At 43.5% G+C, this 23,804-nt stretch overlaps 1 protein-coding gene across 3 annotated transcripts; it reads left to right on the forward strand.

The window, feature by feature from the left end:
- Positions 1 to 962: 962 nt before the first annotated feature.
- On the forward strand, positions 963 to 23,804 carry LOC112264350 (collagen, type I, alpha 2). 3 transcript variants are annotated; one of them, XM_024440892.2, is made up of 49 exons: positions 963 to 1,158; positions 3,299 to 3,300; positions 4,914 to 4,949; positions 5,482 to 5,565; positions 6,271 to 6,327; positions 7,090 to 7,134; positions 7,695 to 7,748; positions 8,115 to 8,168; positions 8,353 to 8,406; positions 8,514 to 8,567; positions 9,106 to 9,159; positions 9,649 to 9,693; positions 10,101 to 10,199; positions 10,587 to 10,640; positions 10,998 to 11,096; positions 11,308 to 11,352; positions 11,871 to 11,969; positions 12,064 to 12,117; positions 12,226 to 12,333; positions 12,439 to 12,492; positions 12,641 to 12,739; positions 12,873 to 12,926; positions 13,151 to 13,249; positions 13,529 to 13,582; positions 14,338 to 14,391; positions 14,499 to 14,606; positions 14,888 to 14,932; positions 15,141 to 15,239; positions 15,638 to 15,745; positions 16,020 to 16,073; positions 16,190 to 16,243; positions 17,265 to 17,318; positions 17,453 to 17,506; positions 17,713 to 17,820; positions 17,936 to 17,989; positions 18,280 to 18,333; positions 18,443 to 18,604; positions 18,908 to 19,015; positions 19,317 to 19,424; positions 19,571 to 19,624; positions 19,851 to 19,958; positions 20,057 to 20,110; positions 20,273 to 20,380; positions 20,666 to 20,719; positions 20,835 to 20,942; positions 21,174 to 21,420; positions 21,748 to 21,932; positions 22,232 to 22,474; positions 22,753 to 23,804. In XM_024440892.2, the coding sequence occupies exons 1-49, from the start codon at positions 1,089 to 1,091 to the stop codon at positions 22,897 to 22,899; spliced, it is 4,059 nt and encodes a 1,352-aa protein (XP_024296660.1). In that variant the 5' UTR covers positions 963 to 1,088; the 3' UTR covers positions 22,900 to 23,804. The 3 variants fall into 3 exon arrangements, with proteins under 3 accessions (XP_024296660.1, XP_024296661.1, XP_024296662.1); XM_024440893.2 differs by lacking the exon at positions 17,936 to 17,989; XM_024440894.2 differs by lacking the exons at positions 3,299 to 3,300; positions 4,914 to 4,949; positions 5,482 to 5,565; positions 6,271 to 6,327 and having other exon boundaries at positions 1,012 to 1,158; positions 7,107 to 7,134.

A 23,804-nucleotide genomic window follows, 5' to 3' on the forward strand; every position in this document is an offset into this window, starting at 1 on the left:
TGTCTTTTGTATGATCAGTCCAGGCGGTAGAATACCTCCATTCCATGACAATGCACAGGCTTTTCCAGAATATAGTTCCCTTTGAACACCGGATCCACCATCACCATCAATTAATGTAGCCTACAGCTGTGCTATAATTTATATCAAAACGCCCATATCTTATACTGTATGTTGCTTGGGGGATGATCTGTCATTTAACCTGTGCTTTTATTCACTCAGATAAATATATAAAATGTTTGTCTTGATGAATAAAAAATGCTTTCTTTATATTAATTAGGACTCACTTAGAAATGTTTAGAAGCTTTACAATGTCGACAGGCAGGGAGAGGCCTGTGTGTGAAGTCAGTGAAATGATTGTGCAAAACAGTAAATAGTGTTGGGGGGTTTAAAAAGTCAAACTTGGAGTACAAATAGTCCATGAAAAAAAATGCTGATTTTTACAACCTGAAAAATCTCCTGCCTCCTCTCCCTGTATGGCATTTTATTATTTAAATCCGACCGACAGAGATGCAGGGCGCATTCCTGCGCGCACCGCACTGGACAGATTTGGCCTACGCGTCAGACCCGACCCGGGCAAAGCAGAAGATGACAGTCGGATGGCCAACGTGCCCTCACCAAGCTCCGGCGTACTGAACTACCCCTTCTTTCTCGGCTACACGTCCAGTGTGATGAACCACCTTACAAAAAGTCTGAGAAAAAAATGCAGGTCTTACTCCTTTTTAAACGTCTACATTGTCCACGTCCTCAAGAATGGATCTAATTAAAACGATGCACTCGTCATCATCGACGAAGCATTGCCAACGTTTCTGGGAGAAGGCTGGAGATGTAGGACCACATGACTTATTGGGGATGGGATGGGATGGGAGTCGTATAGGATTTCACTTCTCCTATTGGTCCGAGGGCTGACTGTTGACACGCAGACAAAGGAACCTCCTGCCATATAAATAGGACTGATTGGTCTGTATTATTCTAGCATCACGGCAGCAGGTTTCCAAGCTTGGAGTTACTCTAGTCACCACAACTGTATGCCTGCTTGAAGTAGTTAAACAGGGCACTGCAGCACAAGGAGTCTGCATGTCTGCTTAGACATGCTCAGCTTTGTGGATAACCGGATTCTGTTGCTGCTTGCAGTAACTTCATTTCTAGCATCATGCCAATGTAAGTTTGATATGTTTTTGTCTTTTACCGGGGATTTTTGTCCTGTTTTAAGAGTTCAGGAGGACCTTACAGCGCTTATGCTTGGCTTTTATATGGAACTTACTTGGAAATAACCAGAGGACCACTAAAAGTTATTTTGAGGGCTTCCCTCTGGCTGTATAAAACCGAACGGATCCTGGTCATTTCGGTGGATTCTTCATTCTTTTTCCGTGGATACAATTGATTAGTCAGAGAAACGCACTGATGAGAACGTTATCACAGGCTTGAAAGAATCGTTTAAAGTTGTTAATGTAGTGTCTTTGAATAGATTTTAGAACAATGGAACTGCGAACATCTAGACTACAATTGGAATGTATATTTAAACTCCTAGGATGAAACGTTTGGGGCGTTGTACATACTGTTCAGAGTCCAGGGAATTAACTTTTATTATAGGGAATTGAAACGTCGCCCCCTGGTGGTCAATTTAACAGCATCCCCTTTGGCATCAACCCTCCCTATATTTTCTATAGAAATACATAGATCTTTACAAAAGTATAGATTTTCGATCCCAAAATTATTTTAACATATTCTTGAGTAACTTAGTGCAAGCTATGACCTATTTGTTAGGCCTTGTGAAAGAGACGGCCTTGTGTAGAGAGGTTTAGAGCTATTTCATTTAAATATAGTTAATATTAGTATTATAAGAATTAAGAGCATTATTTTCAAGTAAAACAAATTACATTTTCGTTGTATATACAAGTAATATAAGTTAAAACATTTTTTTCCGTGATGATATTCTTTTAAGTGTCCAAATGCGTTATCTAGTGGCCACGTAAGGACATTACAACGCAGTATTTTAGAGGAGGTGCGATGCCAATCCATCAGCAGAGCAGGACCAAATGTAGAGGAACTGGTTGTTATGCCGCATCATAATGAGGACACCACTGAGGCCTAAATAGGAAACGCCTAGGTCATAACAAGCAACATAAGCTGATAGTTCTTCAGAACCATTGACAATGTAATTTAGACCAAAATGTAGTAATTTAGACTCCTCAAAATCAAGTTGCTATACATCAGGGCTGCCCAACCCTCTTCCTGGAGATCTTACTGCCCTGTAGGTTTTCAGTCCAATCATCTTCCTTTTGAGATCTACTGTCCTGTAGGTTCAGTCCAATCATCTTCCTGGAGATCTACTGTCCTGTATGTTTTCAGTCCAATCCTCTTCCTGGAGATCTACTGTCCTGTGAGTTTTCAGTCCAAACCTAATTTAGCATCTCTGATTCAGCTAGTTAAGGTCTTGTTGAGCACCTAATTAGTAGAATGTGTTAAATTAGGGTTGGACTGAAAACCCACAGGACGGTAGATCTCCAGGAAGAGGATTGGACTGAAAACCCACAGGACGGTAGATCTCCAGGAAGATGGTTGGGCAGCCCTGCTATACAGAGTAGATAATAGGCAATGATGCAATACAAAAGCATAGGATAGCAGATGATAGGATATCATTTACTTAGGTATACTATAGTGAATGCTGATCACTTAATTTATAGCAGTACATTCATATACAGTACCTAATTGCACAAGGTTTACTTCTGGTCTTCTCTCCATCACAAATTGATTTCCTTAGGGGATGCGGATACACAGGCCTTTGAAGCCTGTAAACACTTCTCACTGGCTGTCTGGTTGGCAAGTGTCTAAATGACACTGACATTTCCAATCAGTGAGAAGTTGTCAACAATACATTAAATATAATTCAGTCCTATTTGAATATTTTTATTTTCCCTAAAGATGGATGCTGTTGCATTTTAGTAACTACTTCAGGCCTATATATGATCCAATGTTGTTGACAAAACTCGATTGAATATTGTAGAAGCTTGGCCGCATATGTGGACAGCTTTGTTACCTTTCACCTTTTATATGGTTTTGGTTGTTTTTGTCAGATTACCGTTTAGAAGCTTATCATTCTAATCTTTGTGTATATTCTGGAAACAAATAACAACAGTTATTTTGCTATCTACAAAGGAAAATAAGGCATTTTGCATTAGACAAATGCGTCAAAAGAAGAGAGAATTTAGATTTGCTCCAGAAACTATTTTACTGTTTGTTATCATGTTCTAACTGAGTATGTCCTTTCCTCCTCCTCCTCCTCGTTGAAACTTCACAGCGGTTAGTACATGTGCATGATATTATCTATCAAAACAGCTTTTAGAAGAGATTTTACCTTTTTGCATCTTCTCTGTTGGTTCCAAATTCCAGCTAATATTCGGTGAAAGTGGCCTCTGTCGACAATATGAGCGATCTCAACTATAGCGGAGTATTTCACTTTGATTCTAGGCTGCCTCTGAAGAGGGTTATTTTTTCTTCATTTGCTGCCAATGAATAGGTGAGGCTCCTATTGGTCAGGGGTGGTGTCAGTGACTGTTAAAACTGCCAGTGCTGGTGCTGGTTTACCCATGGGGCTGCTGGGCACAACGGGCCCTTTAATAGGATCAGGAAGAGGTTTGAAAGCTAAAAATGGCAGATACATTCCAGGCCCATATTCAGTAAGTCTCTGAGAAGTGCTGATCTAGAATCAGTTTAGCACTTTAGATAATAATTAATACAATTACGTGGAAGGTAAGACCTGATCCTAGATAAGCACTCCTACTATGAGAAGCTTTTTTTTAACACGGGCCCTGGATTTGGTCTGTATTATATCAGATTTGTTTTTACAGTGTAAAGGAAGTATTGCTTGTTTAAAATGGTCTGTTATAGTTGAGATTGCTACAAATTGCTCACCTGGATATTGTTTCGCAGCTCTATATTGGCATTCTGAGGCTTTAAAGGGGCAGTGTTTCTATGTGAATTGATTATGATTGATTGATTGGCCTATACACCTGCATAGCCTACTGCCATGCAACATCAATCTGGATTTGGCATTAGATCACTGACCCAGCCCCATAGTGCACCTTTAAACATCTCTCTGCAATAGTGCTTAATATGATATTATTTCTTTATGTGCTGTTATGTGTTTGATATAGTTATCTGCACAAGCATGTGACTTATAATATACACTTATGCATGCAATACTGTGTTATGACACTGGCAACCAATATGCTTTGTTGGAAAAAAAGAGATGAGAAAAGTGAGGTACGGTAGATATAGCTTACACTTTGAATGACACAAGAAATGTAGGAAAGACTGAATAAATAAATCTTACATTTATTTATCATCTTTTCTATTTAGGGGGGACTCAAGGTGAGAACATGTCCTTATGTGTCATTTACTAGTATAGAAAAGTGTAGCATATCTGAACTTTGAGGCTCAGGATTACTCAAAGGTCAAAGGTCAAGTGAGAGGACAAGCATGTGTTGACATGCTTGTCCTCAAACTGTAAGGTCAAGTTTGTTTATGTACACATTATGACACATAGCAGGCTCTTCTAACACTTGAAATCAATTAAAGGAAAAATCCACTCCAAGTATATAAAACATTTTTTTTTTCATTAATCCACTGTTGATACAGTCCCAAAATGTTTTACATGTCAGCAGTCAAGTTTTCAAGATATTGGGCTTTCAAAAAGCAAAGTGTCACTGGCCACATCATCATATTGATCAACATTGGATTAATGAAAAAAATACCAAAAGATAGTTTGAGTGGATTTTTCCTTTAACATTGATGCAATCTATTTGAGATTAGGGTCTGACCAGCTTTGCTAGAAGTACTGATATGCTTTTAAAATGTTTATTTGAATGGTTTGTCTTGTATGTTTGTCTGATTAAGATATTTTCCCACCACAGGGCCCAACGGGAGCGAAAGGACCTCGAGGTGACAGGGTAAGCAAAGAACCCAGCTGTCCCCATTGGTGTTTAGATGTTGTATGTTAGGTGTCTGCAAGTTACTATGCTTGTTTAAATGTACATTTCTGAGAGGGCTACATGACATACTTTGACCCTGTTGTGGCCACACCCCTTGATCACATGGCACAGAGGCCTAAATCCTCGATGTTGACACTGATATTATTGGCTCTATTTTTACCCAGATATATTATAAACATATAAGCAATAACATATGATTTTAAAATGTCCCAAAAATCAATTATACATCATTTTGTAAATTGTAGTCATTTTGTAATAATTTTGCTTATCTAATAATGGAGAATGTTTTCCCATTGTTCTATAGTGTACAATACAGCACTTCCAGCATGTTGCAGGACTGGGCAACATCACAACAGAAAACAAAAATAGAAAGTCATCTAAAAAACAGAGGATGAAGGACATTTCCAGTGGAATTACAGCATGAATATGTAAAGTATTTTAGCTGAAACATTTCTTTAAATAATAAGTTGTTTCTATCTCTCTCTCTCAGGGTCCCCAAGGCCGTAATGGAAGAGATGGTAAAGATGGACTCCCCGGCGTTGCCGGGCCCCCTGGTCCCCCTGGACTTGGAGGAGTAAGTTCAGCTATATCATTGTCCCTCATTTTCTCACTCTAAAAACAAGCATGTTTTAGTCACACATAAAATGTTTTAGTCACACATGAAATGTCTGACAGTTCTGTAACAAATGTTTTCACTGGCTGGCAATTTTTTCCCCCGAAAATGGAGGACATTTGTAACTCTAAACGTGACCAACAGAACTCCTCTGTTTTGGTTTGTTACCGGGGCATGGCACTTGGTTCCTCTTTCAAATCAGCCATGGTAAAAGTGTTCAGAGTGTCCCTTGAATACTTACCTAGTACTCTCTAGGGATGAGTTCAATTGGGTGGTCTTGACCCCATGACCTCATATACCCTTATGACTTTATACCCTGTTGACCTATGAACCTTTGACTCCATGATGACCCCCTGACACTGTAAATCATAAACATGGTTTACACACACAAAGTGATTGGAGGTTCCAATGACCTTTTATTCTGAGAATTTCGTTTTAGACTAAAATGTAGTTTTAGACTAATTTTCAATACTGGGAAAGTTTGTCAATATTGTTCAGTATGGTTCATCATGGTTGACTCTAAGAACTACTACTCTGATGTCTCAGGACCCTCTGGGATTAACCAATGGAATTTTGACTACTATACCATTATTCTTTGTCAAACATGGCTTTTATAGATTGTTCATTTCTGTGATAATAATGTGTGTCCCTGTTTTGTTTTGCCAGAACTTTGCTGCTCAGTTTGATGGAGGAAAAGGCATCGACCCCGGACCTGGACCCATGGTGAGGCCCCCGAACACAAGAGAGAGAGAGACCCTGAATTAACCCCAAATTAAACCCTCACCCCTAACCAGTTGGCACACCCTGTAGGCCCTACCTACTTGGCACTGGCACTGTCCCTGCTTAGCCCTTAGGTCATTATTCCCTTGTCACTAGTCCTTGCCTAGCCCCTGACCCCTAGGCATTTGAATGGATCTGATGAGATGGATGTAAGCAAGCAATGTTGTGAAAATTCCACCTGGCCTATTGGAGGACAAGGTAGAGTTGTAACCGTGAAGCTGATAGCCTTTCATAATCTTATCAGTGCCTATGAAGTAGGCTTTCTTCTGGGATTCAGCCAGAAACTGCATTGTAGATCATGAGCTGTTAAAATACTGATCATAACCTTTTCATCGTCCAGCATATGACACCAAACCCTGGAAATTAATAGGTGCACTGCAGTTATTTCTTCATCTATTTCTTTATCTGTTGCTGTTACCAATTCGGTAACCATGAATAATGTATTACCATTTTATTCTCTTTAAATGTTATCCCTCTTCTTCCCAAATCATTTAAGATTTAAATTTGGATAAGATGTCACACATTTCACACAGCCTTTCTCTGCTATTTTAAGCAAAAGTTTTTGTTTGACATTTTTCCAATTTCATTCCCCCTGCAGTGATTCATATCCGAATTGGACGTCCATTTTGATTGAACAGTATTAAGATCATGTACAGTAACTTTACTTTGATCTGATTTCAATGTGCTTTGTCTTTCTCTCCTCAGGGTTTGATGGGATCTAGAGGGCCCAACGGACCTCCCGGATCCCCTGTAAGTAGTTCTCAAATGACACAATGTGGTTTATTTTTGTCATATAAACTCAACATGAAGGCCAGGAGGTTTTCCTGACTCAGTGACCTGGCCAGGAAAAACTCACAGGCCCTAGTACAGCCCCTAACTAGGACCCCTACTATAGCCCCTAACTAGGACCCCTACTATAGCCCCTAACTAGGACCCCTACTATAGCCCCTAACTAGGACCCCTACTATAGCCCCTAACTAGGACCCCTACTATAGCCCCTAACTAGGACCCCTACTATAGCCCCTAACTAGGACCCCTACTATAGCCCCTAACTAGGACCCCTACTATAGCCCTAACTAGGACCCCTACTATAGCCCCTAACTAGGACCCCTACTATAGCCCCTAACTAGGACCCCTAACTATAGCCCTTAACTAGGACCCTACTATAGCCCCTAACTAGGGATCAGATCACATGTTCAGGATGGAATAAGTCCTGGTTCTACTCATCCCACCTAACTCATCACATTGTTTTATTACTATGTCTAATTTGGATAAATCGACTCACTGTTGTGTCATTTTCCCATCAACAGGGACCCCAAGGATTCACAGGACACGCTGGAGAGCCTGGAGAGCCCGGACAGACTGTAAGATAACTCTCTCATGGAAACTGTAACCCACTGTAACATTCTGTCTATAACAGGTTGATCAGAGCTCAGCATGTAACTCTATACATATCCCCTTACTCTCTCTCCTCTACCCCTTATCCCACATCTTCAACACTGTCTCATGTAGTATAGTTATAGTCCAACACATCCCCACCCAGTGATACCCCATAGTCAATTTGGACTAAACAGATATTAATTTCTCATACCTGTGCGTTAACCATTTAAACTACAGACACAGATGAAGCCATCAACACTACACTACTACACAGAAAGGCAACCTAGAACACTGAACACAGAATTTGACTATGACCTTAACCCTGACCTCTGACATCTCTCTCATCCAAGGGCTCCATTGGTGCTCGTGGACCTTCTGGATCCGCTGGCAAGCCCGGTGAGGATGTAAGTAAAACGTAAAAATTCTTGGTGTTATTTTGGTCTAACTGTTGGTTTAATAACTATCTACCTGTGGCACTACTTGCCTACTGGGGCAATTAGTGAATGTGAAAAATGCTACAGACACATGCTATCATGATAGTGGACCTACAGTATACACATCTAATGCAGCTTGTCTGTTCAATTCTAGGGTAACAACGGCAGACCTGGAAAGCCTGGTGACAGAGGTGGCCCTGGAACTCAGGTAAGGGCAATGTCCAGAGCTGACAGACTTTAACAAAATATACATTGACACTAAATATACATGAATCCATAAAGTGTTATCACTTAACCTCTTCTTTCCCTCTGTAGGGTGCTCGTGGGTTCCCCGGAACTCCTGGACTTCCTGGAATGAAGGGACACAGAGTGAGTATTTACATAAACACCTGCCTGGCCCTGCCTCTCCTAACGACCTCCCAACAACCCTGTTATACAGTATCCCCGGTTACAGATAGATTACTTGTATAGAGCTGACATGATTCTCCATTCCACATGTCTGTTCTACGTAATACATTTGTATCTGGATGTTCTGTAATGTTGCACCCCACTGAATGTGACCCGGTCACACACTTCCCTTGTAGTACTCATCACAAATGACACCCTGTTCCCCCCCACTGTGGCGCTGGTGAGATGCAGATATAGTCTATAGAAAAGACTAGTAATGATGGGAAATTAGGAGTTTTGTCCCATGAGAAGCTGAGCGAAAATGCATCCTACATCAAACAGAATACAATTAGCAGAGATCTCTAGATTAACTCAAATTAATATTCCCTCACCAGATAATCAATATGATCTGAACGATAAGTGGGTGGGGGAGATTATTTGTTTTCTGTTCTTAATTGATTTTAGACTATAATAATTGTGTATTGTCTCAGGATGCTAACCTTTTCTCTTTGTGCTCCAGGGTTACAATGGTCTGGATGGACGCAAGGGAGAGTCTGGTTCAGGAGGTGCTAAGGTAATGTTGCAGCCACAGTACATCCTCCTCAATCACAACCTACTTCCTTTATCCCTGTCAAATCCCACAGAAGGCACAGGAGGTGTAACAGACATTTAGCTTTCATCTTTGTAGGCCACAGATTAGGCCAATTCCTGGACTGAAAAAAAACACTTTCAATGGAGAGATCCATTGTGCAAGCTTTTGACTTGACGTATAGGATTAACCTGGGTCCGAAAACCTACCCTGTAACACCTAAAAGTAAAGTGAATTTCACATACAGTAGCACATTTTAGTGCACGTTTAGTCACAATCTCGCTACATTGATAGCAGTTACTCAAATATCAGTGTTTGTTTTACCACTTGTTCACCATAGTACCTACATAAATCTCTGAGAATTACGTTTCTATTACAACCATGTTTACCAATCTAGATATATCCAGTGTTCACACCGTTCGTAACCTATGACCTCCTGTCATCTGAATACATGTTCTCCTGCTTCTCCCATAGGGTGAGACAGGTGCCCATGGAGCTAACGGAAACCCCGGACCAGCTGTAAGTTCACACATTGTCACCCTTCTCTTTTTCATCATATTGTTCCCAAGAGGAAAATGTCAAAATTAGCATGTTGTCAGGTGCTAGCCCGAGCCATATGTATCACTAATAGAACATGTCACCATAGCCGAGCCTGAATGTACCTCACATTGATTCTTTACCATTTGTCACGTGCAAAATCCATTGCGTTCACATAGCTGATTGCAAAGGAAACAATGGAGATCAGTACTTGCTGTATCCTCTTCACTGTCTACTGATCACCAATCACTATGTATTATCCTCGTTGGGAAATCAAATGTACAACCAGTAATATATCATATACTATACTCACTATATACACGCACTTAAAAATGAATACACACTTGTACTCAACCATACTCTCTCTCTGCCTCTCTTCCCCACCTCAGGGTTCTCGTGGTCTGAATGGTGAGAGAGGCCGTGCCGGCCCTGCTGGCCCCGCTGGTGCCCGTGGTGCTGATGGAAGCACCGGACCCGCCGGCCCTGCTGTGAGTGCTACTTCTCCTTTGACCCCATAACCTCTGACCCCTTAACCTTATGGATAACCTAGGAGTGACCCCTCTGTAGAAGTTACTGTATCTGCCTAGTTAAATAAAAAAGATAGGCCCAGATCTGATCTAGGATCAGCTTATCCCTCTCATAATCCTAACCTAAATGTAGAAGTTACTGTATCTGCCTAGTTAAATAAAAAAGATAGGCCCAGATCTGATCTAGGATCAGCTTATCCCTCTCATAATCCTAACCTAAATCATTACAGGTGCTAATGCTAAAACTGAAGTTAGATCATCCGCTTCTAGGGGTAGCTTCATCCTACAACACTTTCTGTAACCCGTGACCTCTATTTCACTGTCATCTCTCTATTTCCTGTTTCCCAGGGTCCTCTTGGAGCAGCTGGCCCCCCTGGTTTCCCTGGAGCCCCTGGCCCCAAGGTGAGGGATGTCATCATGGTCATCTCCAAAGCATTTCTTCATGATCACAATCCTTAGTATATCATGGACATTATTAGTGTGGACACCAGAGAAGATTCCCAGTTCTGGGAACCGTAGAACCACATATAAAGAGCTTCCTCAACACCCATCATGATTCTCTAATTGGTTATCACTATCCGATAATCTGATTGGTCTCTTTAGTTTAGACAGTAAATCAATCATGTTGACCAAACTAATGATTCCATACATAGTATTCCTATAGGGATTTCTATACCATAAAACATCTATATAACATCATAAAACATTTTATTACCCATTTGAATGGATTGTGTGACTGTCAAAATGTTACTGTAACAGGGAGAGATCGGAGGTGCTGGAGCCAATGGCCCATCCGGACCTCAGGGAGGCAGAGGAGAGCCCGGTACTAATGGAGCCGTTGGCCCCGTCGGTCCCGTTGTAAGTATACACTACCAACAAACTACAACATTATCACAGTGTGAAATATGTCATATTGAAGGCTCTCTTGATGTTCTTGTTACCTGGTCCTGAAATACATACTGTAACTCTCTCCAATGGACATATATATTTTCTATCATGTTGGTTGGTTTCTTGGCATCTCTACACACTTGTCTGTAATACTCTCTCTTTCCTTTTCCTCTCCTTTTAGGGTAACCCTGGTAACAATGGTATCAACGGCGCCAAGGGAGCTGCTGTAAGTATTCTGACCATAGTTGCATTGTGGTTAGACTAGATTGACAGTCCAAAGGTCATTTAGGGTGAGACAAAGGTCAAGATGTAGAATCTTGTTCACTTGAGCCTTGGACTCATATAGGCATGATATGAGTTATGATTGAAGCACAGCAATTGACTTATCAGCAAATAGCACACTCAAATAGCACACTCAAATAGCACACTCAAATAGCACACTCAAATAGCATCAACAATGAATCGCTTTAGCTTTAGAATTCATGAAGGACAGAAATGAATTCAGTTGTTCCCACATTACATGGAAGTGATATTAGCCATAAGTAACTAGTTCTAGTGACACCATTGGGTGATTAGGTAATGTTATGGTAATGTGATTAGATCATGTGGTTATATAATGTGATTGGGTACGATTATGGTAATGTGATTAGGCAATGTGATTAGGTGATGTTATGATCATGTTTATGCAGTAGGTACTTCAGCTGTCTTCTTACTCACCACTCTTCCATCCTGTGTGTGTTCTAGGGTCTCCCCGGTGTTGCTGGAGCCCCTGGTTTCCCCGGCCCAAGAGGAGGTCCCGGCCCCCAGGGCCCTCAGGGATCCACTGGAGCTAGAGGCCTTGGCGTGAGTACCACTGGACCTAAACAGCAGTTCAACACTTTACTAACACAATCTGTATGAATATTGAGGTATTGATCATGTATCTCTTTGACTGCAGGGTGACCCTGGACCCTCTGGACAAAAAGGAGATTCTGGTGCTAAGGGAGAGCCTGTGAGTATCCATACTACTGCTGTTATGCAATATAGGTATACTCTAGCATTATGTCAGTACATGGTGTGTGTTTGTGGCAGTCTCTAATGTCTCTGCTTTCTCCTTCAGGGTCACTCTGGTGTCCAGGGTGCCGCTGGTCCCGCTGGTGAGGAGGGCAAGAGAGGCTCAACTGGCGAGGCTGGTGCCACCGGGCCCGCTGGTCTGCGTGGAGCTAGAGTGAGTATATCATACCAGACCCGGTGTGGGGGTACAGTCTTGGTGTATTGCTATACAGTGCAGGTGAGTGGTTATGGTTGACTCATGTCTGTTTGTGTCTCATAGGGAGGTGCTGGAACTCGTGGTCTGCCTGGTCTGGAGGGAAGAGGTGGTCCCATTGTAAGTCTCCCAAAATATTCTGTTTAATAAATATTATTAACCATGATGAAAGTTGTTCAAATGCAGGAAGAAAATAGTGAATTTTACCTTGTAATATAGTGACTGTTCTGTACTCATGGGTTCCTCTTCCTCCTCCCCTCTCTGCCAGGGTATGCCCGGAGCTCGTGGAGCCACCGGCCCTGGTGGTATCCGTGGAGCCCCTGGTGATGCCGGTCGTGCTGGCGAGTCTGGTCTGACTGGAGCCAGAGTAAGTGTCACACACCTGTCAATCATGTTTCAATAAGATGTGTAATGGATTCTCTGTCTAATCTCTGAACCAAATATAGCATGTGATCTCTATCTGTGATGCTAAATGACTAACAAGTAATGTCTGTTAATAGGGCCTGCCCGGAAACTCTGGACAGGGTGGACCCCCAGGCAAGGAAGGCCCATCTGTAAGTAATTAAACACGTCTCCAGTATTCATCCTTTCAAATACTGTTTATCCTAAAATATTAGAATACAATGAAATTGCTGGTCATGATAATGGATTGGTTCTAAGCACTTACGTGGTATTGGTGGTATGGTTACAGTAACCCACCCCATCCACCGACTATGTTAAAACCCACCTAGTGGTAGTGTGCCATATCTGATCCCCGTTGGTTGGTGTCCTATTCTAGGGTGCTGCTGGTCTGGACGGACGCACTGGTCCCCCCGGCCCAACTGGACCCAGAGGCCAGCCCGGTAACATCGGATTCCCCGGCCCCAAGGGACCTGGAGTAAGTAGAACCAGGAAGTAAAACCAGGAAGTTGATCTACTAGCGTGAGATTGGACTGTGAGAGACAACTGGGTTGTTGATGCACTTCGATATGGGCAAAATAGGATCAAATTAATAAACAGGAAGTGATATGGATCGCAGAATAGGATCAAAAGAATAAACAGGAAGTGAAATTGAAGGACAGAATATGGACAGAATATGCTCGTATATTCTGTCAACCAACATGAAACGATGATCATCTGACGTTTCCATGGTCTCTTCTTCATTCTCGCCCTCCAGGGTGAGGCTGGCAAGGGTGGTGATAAGGGACCAACTGGTGCAACTGGTCTGAGAGTAAGTACCCCCGCATCCGACAACATTCATTACATTATCAACTCTCTACTGGTCTGAGAGTAAGTACCCCCGCATCAGACAACATTCACTACATTATCAACTCTCTACTGGTCTGAGAGTAAGTACCCCCGCATCAGACAACATTCACTACATTATCAACTCTCTACTGGTCTGAGAGTAAGTACCCCCGCATCAGACAACATTCACTACATTATCAACTCTCTACTGGTCTGAGAGTAAGTACCCCCACATCAGACAACATTCAACTCTCTACTGGTCATTATCAATTCACTACATTATCTACTGGTCTGAGAGTAAGTACCCCCACATCAGACAACATTCACTACATTATCAACTCTCTACTGGTCTGAGAGTAAGTACCCCGCATCAGACAACATTCACTACATTATCAACTCTCTACTGGTCTGAGAGTAAGTACCCCCGCATCAGACAACATTCATTACATTATCAACTCTCTACTGGTCTGAGAGTAAGTACCCCCGCATCAGACAACATTCACTACATTATCAACTCTCTACTGTTAAAGGCATTCATTTACTACTGTGGTAGCCATCTCTCAAATTAGCGGTTGGTAAATCTAAGTATCCTAAGTATTACTTACTCTACGTCTATAGTCATTTATTACAAAAGAGTTGTGTTTCCTCAATGAACTTTGACTGAACTACCATGTATCATAGATCATTCACCTGCTGCCAGTGTCAGTGTTTCACCTAGCTCTCCCTGTCTCTGCTTAGGGCGGCCCAGGTGCTGATGGTAACAATGGAGCCCCCGGCCCAGCTGGAGTCGTTGTAAGTAGTCTACACTATTTCCTCTAAATACACAGTAAGAACGAGAATCTAATCTTACAGTGAATTGCATTTGATTTTATTGAACTTGATTCTCCCCTCTTCTACAGGGTAACACTGGTGAGAAGGGAGAGCAGGGACCCGCTGGTGCACCAGGTTTCCAGGGTCTGCCCGGCCCCGCTGGACCTGCTGGAGAGGCTGGCAAAGCTGGCAACCAAGTGAGCAACTAAACCTAGAACCTGTGATCTGTAACACAAACCCACTGTACATCCACAAACACATAAACACTTCCACAAACCTACATCCACAAAGCCATAACAAAGTTCAAACAAATACATTTACCTTGTAATAAACTTAACAGCAAATTTTAGAATTTTAGAATTTTAGATTTTATAGAAATGTTACCTCCTTTTTCCTCTGTTTCAGTATATTCTCTTTATTCGAGTAGTATTCTCACTATGTAATATCTTGCACTAACAAAGCATTCATCTCTCAACAGGGTATGCACGGAGACCAGGGACTCCCTGGACCCGCTGGCGTCAAGGTATGTCCACTCATGAATACCTCTCACAGACCATTAACTATGATCTTCTGACAGCTGGTCAACCATACACCTGTTGCCATGCACATGATCCTGTTCACTCATTTACATCTTTATATACATCTCACACCCAGACACCTGTAGTGTATACATACTGTGATGTGCCCATGACAGATGCTGACAGCCACCCTCTCTCTCTGTCTGTTCCTAGGGAGAGCGTGGAAACTCTGGTCCTGCTGGCTCTGCTGGATCTCAGGGAGCCATCGGTGCTCGTGGACCTGCTGGAACTCCAGGCCCCGATGGTGGCAAGGTGATCCCAGCTCCATGAAGGGCTTAGAACCATATTACTGTTGTAAATAGGGCAAGGTGATCCCAGCTCCATGAAGGGCTTAGAACCATATTACTGTTGTAAATAGGGCAAGGTGATCCCAGCTCTATGAAGGGCTTAGAACCATATTACTGTTGTAAACAATGCCCAGAGTTTTTCCTGGTCATGTTGTGTGGTCTGTAATATCTTCTGGCCCTACAATAGATCTGGTAGTACCAATGTATGGTTTTGATGAAGACTCAACCCGATTCTGTATGAGAAATACACCACTGTTCTTTTAAGCACTGCAGTCAGATGAAGCTCCTAACCACTCATGGTCTTGCTCCATGAGATGGATAGCTGATAGGTGGAACCATTCTTCACCAATGTCTGTGTTTCAGGGAGAGCCTGGTTCTGTCGGCATTGCTGGCGGCCCTGGACACCAAGGACCCGGTGGCATGCCCGGTGAGCGCGGTGCCGGTGGTACTCCTGGACCCAAGGGTGAGAAGGTAAGTCCCCCAGAATATGCCGCAAGTAAACATATTAAAAAAAGTAACATTTCACAAGACAAAAGTTGAATAAGAGCTGTAATTGATGTCAATGATCATTTCTGATTTGAAATGCAGCGCTTCATAGTTATTTTACAATACAAACATTGGGAGAATTTGACATTCTTAGCCTTAATGCAGCATCTTCTCTGATAGACCTTGACTAAAAACAATAATATATAATGGTTATTTTAAACGAGTGACTAACATGTGTTTTCCCATCTTTCGATTCTAGGGTGAGGGTGGACACAGAGGACTTGAGGGTAACATGGGAAGAGATGGAGCCCGTGTAAGTTCCTCTCTCATCTCATTAGGTCAATTTCCCAGTGAAAACAACATCCAATACATTGTTATTCTGTCTCTATTGTGTTTTAGTCTGACTTTGTGCCTTGTGTCTCTTTCTAGGGTGCCGCCGGACCAAGTGGACCCCCTGGACCTTCCGGTGCTAATGGTGAAAAGGTGAACAGCCGGAATATCGTCTCCCTTAGTCCTCAACACATGAAAGGATAGCAAAGGATGAATGAAACACATTGTTTCAGATGATGAGAAATATTGTGGGGCTCACTTAGGGAAGATTTGTCAACGGTTATGCACATCCAAGATGGAGTACCGTTCCCTCACCTACAGAGCAGGAATAGCAAGGCTTCTTCAAGACTCCTTGGCTCTTCACAATTGATCAAGCTATGGAATGGACTATATTGCTGAGTCTGGTCATTCTGAATATTTGGACAACAACAAAGGCCTCTAGTCCAGACCAGAGAGAAGAACTAGTTGCGCCCCATCTGCCACGGTCCGTGCAACCCGGGATCCTTGGAGTGTCCCTACCCCATTGAAGTGGAAATTATATACAGCTGAAATTTGAAATGGTTAAGTTAGGAGTTTGGGTTAGAGTTTAGGGTATGGATGTCCCAAGGATTCCAGATAGCACTGACCCACCTGCCACAGCTTCTGAATCTAGAACCTCAACGTTGCCATTTGCTGGACAGTTTTCAGTAGCACACTGCCAAGGTCCAAACAGCTGATGTCATCTTCAAATGATGGAAACCTGTGTCACGGTCAGGAGGGTGCACCATAGCGCCAATATATTGTTTTACGATTTGCATCAGAAAACAAAACATAACATTTCTGATTGGAAAAAGTACCTCCCTGTTTCAAAAACGTTTTCCTCTGTGCTGTGCCTACTGGACATGCCCCTGGAAGACACAACACTGTCTGGACACCTGCTATATTATACACCATCACACTTCAAATTCATCTGCCAGGATATGGCAACTCATTGTTTTGCCTGTTTTGGAAACAAATGGTAGTTAATACGCTTCAGCTTGAATACTGGACATCCTGTGGAACTTGAAAGGCTAGGGTTCATTGATCAGTTATGCAGACCATGGAAAAATGTTCTACATCCGAGCTTCCAAGCTGATTCTTTTCAGATTTTTGGGTTGATTCAGCCTTTACATTCTCCATCTTTGCTCTCTTTCAGGGTGAGTCTGGCTCCTTCGGCCCTGCCGGACCTGCTGGTCTTCGTGGACCCAGTGTAAGTACCTACAACTACTTATATGACACATTATCACACTTCAAAGGAATTAAGGACTAACATGATCTACTATTCAGAATGTCTTCCCAAAAACACCAGTCAATCAACCCTATCATGTTCCTGCTCTGTTTTAGGGAGAGCGTGGAGAGGGTGGACCTGCCGGACCTCCTGGCTTTGCCGGACCCCCTGTAAGTACTGCTTCAGTTGATACCCTGAAACCACACATAAACATGTCCCATGTAGGCATCAGAATATAGTGATTTTCTTTAACATGGAGACGTATACCCTCAAACATGTGTTCGATTTTATGTATGCGCGCCAACACACACACACACACTACCTTGTGTTGCTGCGGCCCTTGTTCTGTTCTGACCCGTGTCTGTGTTCCATGCAGGGTTCTGATGGTCAGTCTGGACCTAGAGGAGAGAAAGGACCCGCTGGTGGAAAGGGAGATGTCGGCCCCGCCGGCCCTGCTGGACCTGCTGGCCAATCTGGACCTTCTGTAAGTCTCACTCAGAAATGTCTTCAACGGGAATCAACTATATCCATTCACACAGACATCATGTACTGTAAATCCTCACTGGGAATTATATAATTTACTGACTTTTCTTGTCTAGGGTGCTAGTGGACCCGCTGGCCCCCCTGGTGGTCGTGGTGATGCTGGACCTTCTGTAAGTACTGTCACTGATATCACACACACACACACACACAACACCACAGGTGGCTGCTGAGGGGAGGACTGCTCATAATAATGTCTGGAATGGAGTCAATGGAATGAACCACATGGAAACCATTTGTTTTATGTGTTTCATACCATTCCAATGACTTTGTTCCTGCCATTACCATGAGCTCATCCTCTCCAATTAAGGTGCCACTAGCCGCCTGTGAACGACACCCCATCTCTCTGTGACCCAGTGACCTTGGCTGCTTTCTACCTTTGACCTCTGTTCTTTCTCTTCAGGGTCTGACTGGTTTCCCTGGTGCTGCCGGTAGAGTTGGAGGCCCCGGTCCCGCTGTAAGTACACACACATACACACACACACACACACACACACACACACACACACACCTCTCTCTTTTTTCCCCTCAATAACCACTTATCCCGTCCTCTTCCCTACACACAGGGTATTTCTGGGCCCCCTGGCTCCGCCGGTCCCGCTGGTAAGGATGGCCCTCGTGGTCTCCGTGGTGATTCTGGTCCCGGGGGACCTCAGGGAGAGCATGGACAAATTGGACCCTCTGGTATCGCTGGAGACAAGGGACCCACTGGAGAGAGCGGTCCTCCCGTAAGTCTTCATAGCTCCCATTGAGGCTTCTTCTCAAGAATGGATGATTTATGTCATGCCTTTCACTAGCCTGGTCCCAGATCTGTTTGTGCTGTTTTGCAATAGGACCATAGGAGTTGGCAAAACAGCACAGAACAGATCTGGGACCAGGCTAGCTTTTCATTTGGTCTCAAGGCATTTTACATTGTTTGGGCTGCGTAACAAAACACCCCCATTCACCACTAATGGTGATAGGGGGAAGTGATAGTGTTTCTTTCTCTGCTTTTCTCCACTCTCACTTCCTGATCTCCTGTCCCTGTTCAGGGTGCTCCTGGTACCGCTGGACCCCAAGGTGTGCTCGGACCCTCTGGCTTCGTTGGTCTGCCTGGTTCCCGTGGTGACAAGGGTCTTCCTGGTGGTCCTGGTGCTGTGGTGAGAACATCACACCTTCTGTTATTTCAAAACATTATTCAAACTGCCTTAGCAGACACATCCGACTGCAGAACATGAAAAGGCACTGCAAAATGTGCTATTTGGCATATAATATTGGAATGATCCAAAATGGGCTAAATCACACTTCTTGAAAATGACAGGCTATTCCAGACTAGTGCAGCCCATACAACCATATCAGTCTGCTTTGCAATCCATTGATGAGTTATGGATACAGTACATTGACTGTTACTATGGTATGTGTTTGTACTGTGTTGATCCTGTGATACTGTGTGCCATTCAGGGTGAGCCTGGTAGACTTGGACCCGCTGGTGCCTCTGGACCCCGTGGTCCCGCTGGTAACATTGGCATGCCCGGTATGACTGGTACTCAGGGAGAGGCTGGACGTGAGGTAAGGATTGATTGATTGATTCATTCATTGATTTGTTAAACAAGTAGTTAGAGCCTGTAAGTAAACATATGGCTCAAAATCGAAATTACAGTTCACGTGTAGTTCCCATGGCAGCGCAATTAACATGCTATTTTGTCACCCCACAGGGTAGCCCTGGCAACGATGGACCTCCCGGCCGTCCCGGAACTGCTGGCTTCAAGGTACAGTCCTCTCATGTGTGGTATAGGGTGAAGTTGCCCCTAGACGCTGATGTTGGGTCAGTTTAGCATTTTCCCCACTAATGGTTAAGGTTAGGATTGGGAGAGGGGAAGCTGATTCCATTTTACATCACAGGAACATGAAACATTCATATGAACGGACCTTCATATCAGTTGAAACAATGTCTTGAACTTTCAACTTTGAACCTTGAACTTTGCCCCCTTGCAGGGTGACCGTGGTGAGCCTGGTTCTCCTGGAGCCCTTGGAAGCTCTGGTCAACCCGGACCTAACGGACCCTCCGGCGCCGTCGGCAGACCTGGAAACCGTGGAGAGTCTGTAAGTTCATATTCACATAAAACAGACATAACTTCTCCACTACACAAACGAACTGTTATCGTGGTTCCATCTCTTAATCTTCTTCTCTTCCTCTCTAGGGCCCAACTGGAAATGGTGGTCCCGTCGGTGCTGCTGGTGCCCGTGGTGCCCCCGTGAGTACCTTATCCAACCTCATCTTGACTCGGACAGCTGAGTTAAGACTTGTCTAATCATTTTAACTATCATAATACATCGCCGTAGCCTAATTGTGCCTATACTGTAGGTCGATATGAAATAACGCATGTCTGTTATGGTTCTGTCTCCTTGTGTTGTAGGGCCCCGCTGGTCCCCGTGGAGAGAAGGGTGGGGCTGGAGAGAAAGGAGACAGAGGCATGAAGGGTCTGCGTGGACATGGTGGTCTCCAGGGAATGCCAGGACCAAACGTAAGTCATGATGACTGCTCTGACCCTCCTGTCTATCTATCCATCCATCCATCCATCCATCCAACATAATCTAATCTCATATCCTGAAATAGCCCATATCCCCAAGTTTGTATCACCTCCATTTCATTTTATTTCCACGTCACGTAAAAATCTGAATAATTTACTGTATGACAATGTTCTTATGCTGTAGCTACCCCTGAGGTCTAATATCTTACCATATCCCGCCCCTGCAGTATTCTGTAGCTACCCCTAAGGTCTCTATCTAACCATATCTCTCCCCTCCAGGGACCATCTGGTGAGACTGGCTCTGCTGGTATCACTGGACCTGCTGGACCCAGAGTAAGTAACCTGTGCTATCCACATCAAACTCCCTCCATTGTATCTTCCTCCAACTAGACAGATAAAAGGCATGTATTGACAACTGTCCTTGTCATCTCCCTCTGCTTGTTTCTAGGGCCCTGCCGGACCCCATGGTCCCCCTGGTAAGGATGGTAGAGCTGGAGGTCATGGTGCTATCGGACCTGTTGGACACCGTGGTTCCCCTGGACATCTCGGACCTGCTGTGAGTATATCTAGTACTCACACCTGCCTCAGTCAGTCAGCCAGTCTGATAAAAGCCACAGTATGGCTGACAAAGAGGGATGATCTAATAAGCTGTGTGAAGGCAGATACTAGCTGTTAACATCCAAACACATAATGTATCTAGGCTAACATAACTTCACAAATACAATTTACACTTGTAGTGACCTTTGACCAAGGTTTGAGGTTGTTAACTCTCTTCTCTCGCCCACAGGGTCCCCCCGGCTCTCCTGGTCTTCCTGGACCCGCAGGTCCCGCTGGTGGTGGATACGACCAGTCTGGTGGATACGATGAGTACAGAGCCGACCAGCCCTCTCTCAGGGCCAAGGACTACGAGGTGGACGCCACCATCAAGTCCCTAAACTCCCAGATCGAGAACTTGCTCACCCCTGAGGGTTCCAAGAAGAACCCCGCCCGTACCTGCAGAGACATCAAACTCAGCCACCCTGAATGGAGCAGTGGTGAGTTGGTACCACAGACACAGCTCTGTCTATCTCTTTATTGATTGGTTGACTCACTGAGGTGCCTTAGAACCATCATACTCTTTTAACCAATAAAATATCTACATCCTTTGAGTCTCAACAACTTTCCACCTCTTTATCTATCACTCTACATTTCACTACCAATACTGTCCTTGAGCGATCAAACTCCTAAAATATACAGTATCATGTCGAACCTGAAACTTAAACAACACCTAAACAAAGTAAAACCCCAGTGAAGTATTAATAATAGTGTTATTAGTATTATCAGTGCTAATCAATGTGTCTCGTTCTTGTCCTCCCCTGCAGGTTTCTACTGGATCGACCCCAACCAGGGCTGCATCGCTGACGCCATCAAGGCCCACTGCGACTTCTCCACCGGACACACCTGCATCCACCCTCACCCAGAGAGCATCGCCCGCAAGAACTGGTACAGGAGCTCTGAGAACAAGAAGCACGTCTGGTTCGGAGAGACCATTAACGGTGGTACTGAGGTGAGCAGACTGAACCTGTACTGATTCTAATGACAAGAGCGGACAGTTTGAACATCAGGAAGACACTGATTTGATTGGCAAACCAGTCTGATTTGAGGCATGTTTTACTAGTATAGTATTGAACCATATGTTTGGCTTACATTAATATCCACTACCCTTAACATGATTGTATTGGTTCCATTTTAAGGAGATCATCAGACATCTATCTATATGCTTCTTCATCAAGGTTTTTTTTCTAAATGCTTGAGTCTATATCTTGACACTGATCCTGTCTTAATTCCTCCTATGTTGTTTCACAGTTTGCGTACAATGACGAGACCCTGAGCCCCCAGAGCATGGCCACTCAGCTGGCCTTCATGCGTCTCCTGGCCAACCAGGCCACCCAGAACATCACGTACCACTGCAAGAACAGCGTGGCGTACATGGACGGAGAGAACGGCAACCTGAAGAAGGCCGTGCTCCTGCAGGGCTCCAACGATGTGGAGCTGAGTGCCGAGGGCAACAGTCGCTTCACTTTCAACGTTCTGGAGGACGGCTGCACTGTAAGTCCCCTTTCTATTTGGATAATAGCTTTGTTTGTTCTCTCTCTGTGCTCACTCACACAAATAGATGCAGTGCATGGTGGAAGGGTTAACTCAGGCTCAGGGTAGTTTTCTGTAACTTATTGGTTAGTGAAAGAATTTGGGAATCTGACTATTTAAAGTATCATGGGCTACTGTAGGGTATTGTAAGTGAAGCATTTGTATGTTTTCACGATTTGATATACTGAGTGGGTGCACTATTCTGATACATGGTTTCTCCTTTTGTCCTACCTCTGCAGAGACACACTGGCCAGTGGAGCAAGACAGTCATTGAATACAGAACAAATAAACCATCTCGCCTGCCCATCCTCGACATTGCACCTTTGGACATTGGTGGAGCTGATCAAGAGTTTGGTTTGGACATTGGCCCAGTCTGTTTCAAATAAATGGACTTATGATAAATTAAAAAAAGAGAGAAAGAAAAAAAGAATCTCTGCCCTTCTTTCTGTGTTGTTTTTATACTGAATGCTGATTTTCCACTGCACATCCACTTGCTTAAACTGGGCTCTATCGGAGAGGACCAATGGACTGAACGGAGCGTTGTGCAATGCAAATTAATACAGCAGCCCAAAGAGACGCGGGAAAACACCATGTTGTGGGACATGTCATCATTTTGTAAAAAATAAAAGAAGTGTAATAAAAACGCTGAACGTATGCATCACTTTGTGGTCTTTGTATATCTTCCAATGAGGAGGTTTAAAACCACAAAAATATTACAAAAAAAGGTTGAAGCTACCTCATGCCTGTTTTTTTTAGAAAAAAATATTGAGAACCTGTCTGATCCACAACCTAGAAGTTACGAGTTCTACGGCTTCAAGTTCCGTCCTGTATCAAAGATGCTGAATTACTTGAAGCAGAGACCTATGGTGCTAAACATCCAGCTGTGTAGGAGCAGGAAACCACTCTCATTCTTACTGTGTTTCTTTGTATTGACTGAGTCTTGCACAGGTCCCCCCTGATTAACCCCATTTTAAGCAGGTGGAATTTCCTAAGTCTGGTCTGATGTTTGTCTGGTTTTGACCGTTTAAAAAAAAACTTTTTTTTTGTTCATTTTTGTCTCGAAGTTTTGATTTGTTTTTGTTCAGCCATTTTTCTCCTTCAATTCCCCCTTCAATGCAGTGTTCATGCTGACAGCACATTATTTCATCCATTTTGAATGGATTTTAGGCGGCCTCTCTCTCTCAAAAGAAAAAAACCACAAAGTTTATTGTACCTATTTTGTATATGTGAGATGTTTAAATCCATTGTGAAAAGTTCTGAAATAAAGCATGTCCAATGTTCCCAAACACCA

This window comes from Oncorhynchus tshawytscha, linkage group LG13 (genome assembly GCF_018296145.1).
Source record: "Oncorhynchus tshawytscha isolate Ot180627B linkage group LG13, Otsh_v2.0, whole genome shotgun sequence".
NCBI lineage: Eukaryota > Metazoa > Chordata > Actinopteri > Salmoniformes > Salmonidae > Oncorhynchus > Oncorhynchus tshawytscha.

Coding starts and splice junctions, on each gene's coding strand:
- LOC112264350 (XM_024440892.2), top strand. CDS start 1,089: ATGCTCAGCTTTGTGGATAACCGGATTCTGTTGCTGCTTGCAGTAACT. Junction 7,749..8,114: donor CTGGAGAGCCCGGACAGACT/GTAAGATAACTC, acceptor CTCTCATCCAAG/GGCTCCATTGGTGCTCGTGG. Junction 8,568..9,105: donor CTGGAATGAAGGGACACAGA/GTGAGTATTTAC, acceptor TTTGTGCTCCAG/GGTTACAATGGTCTGGATGG.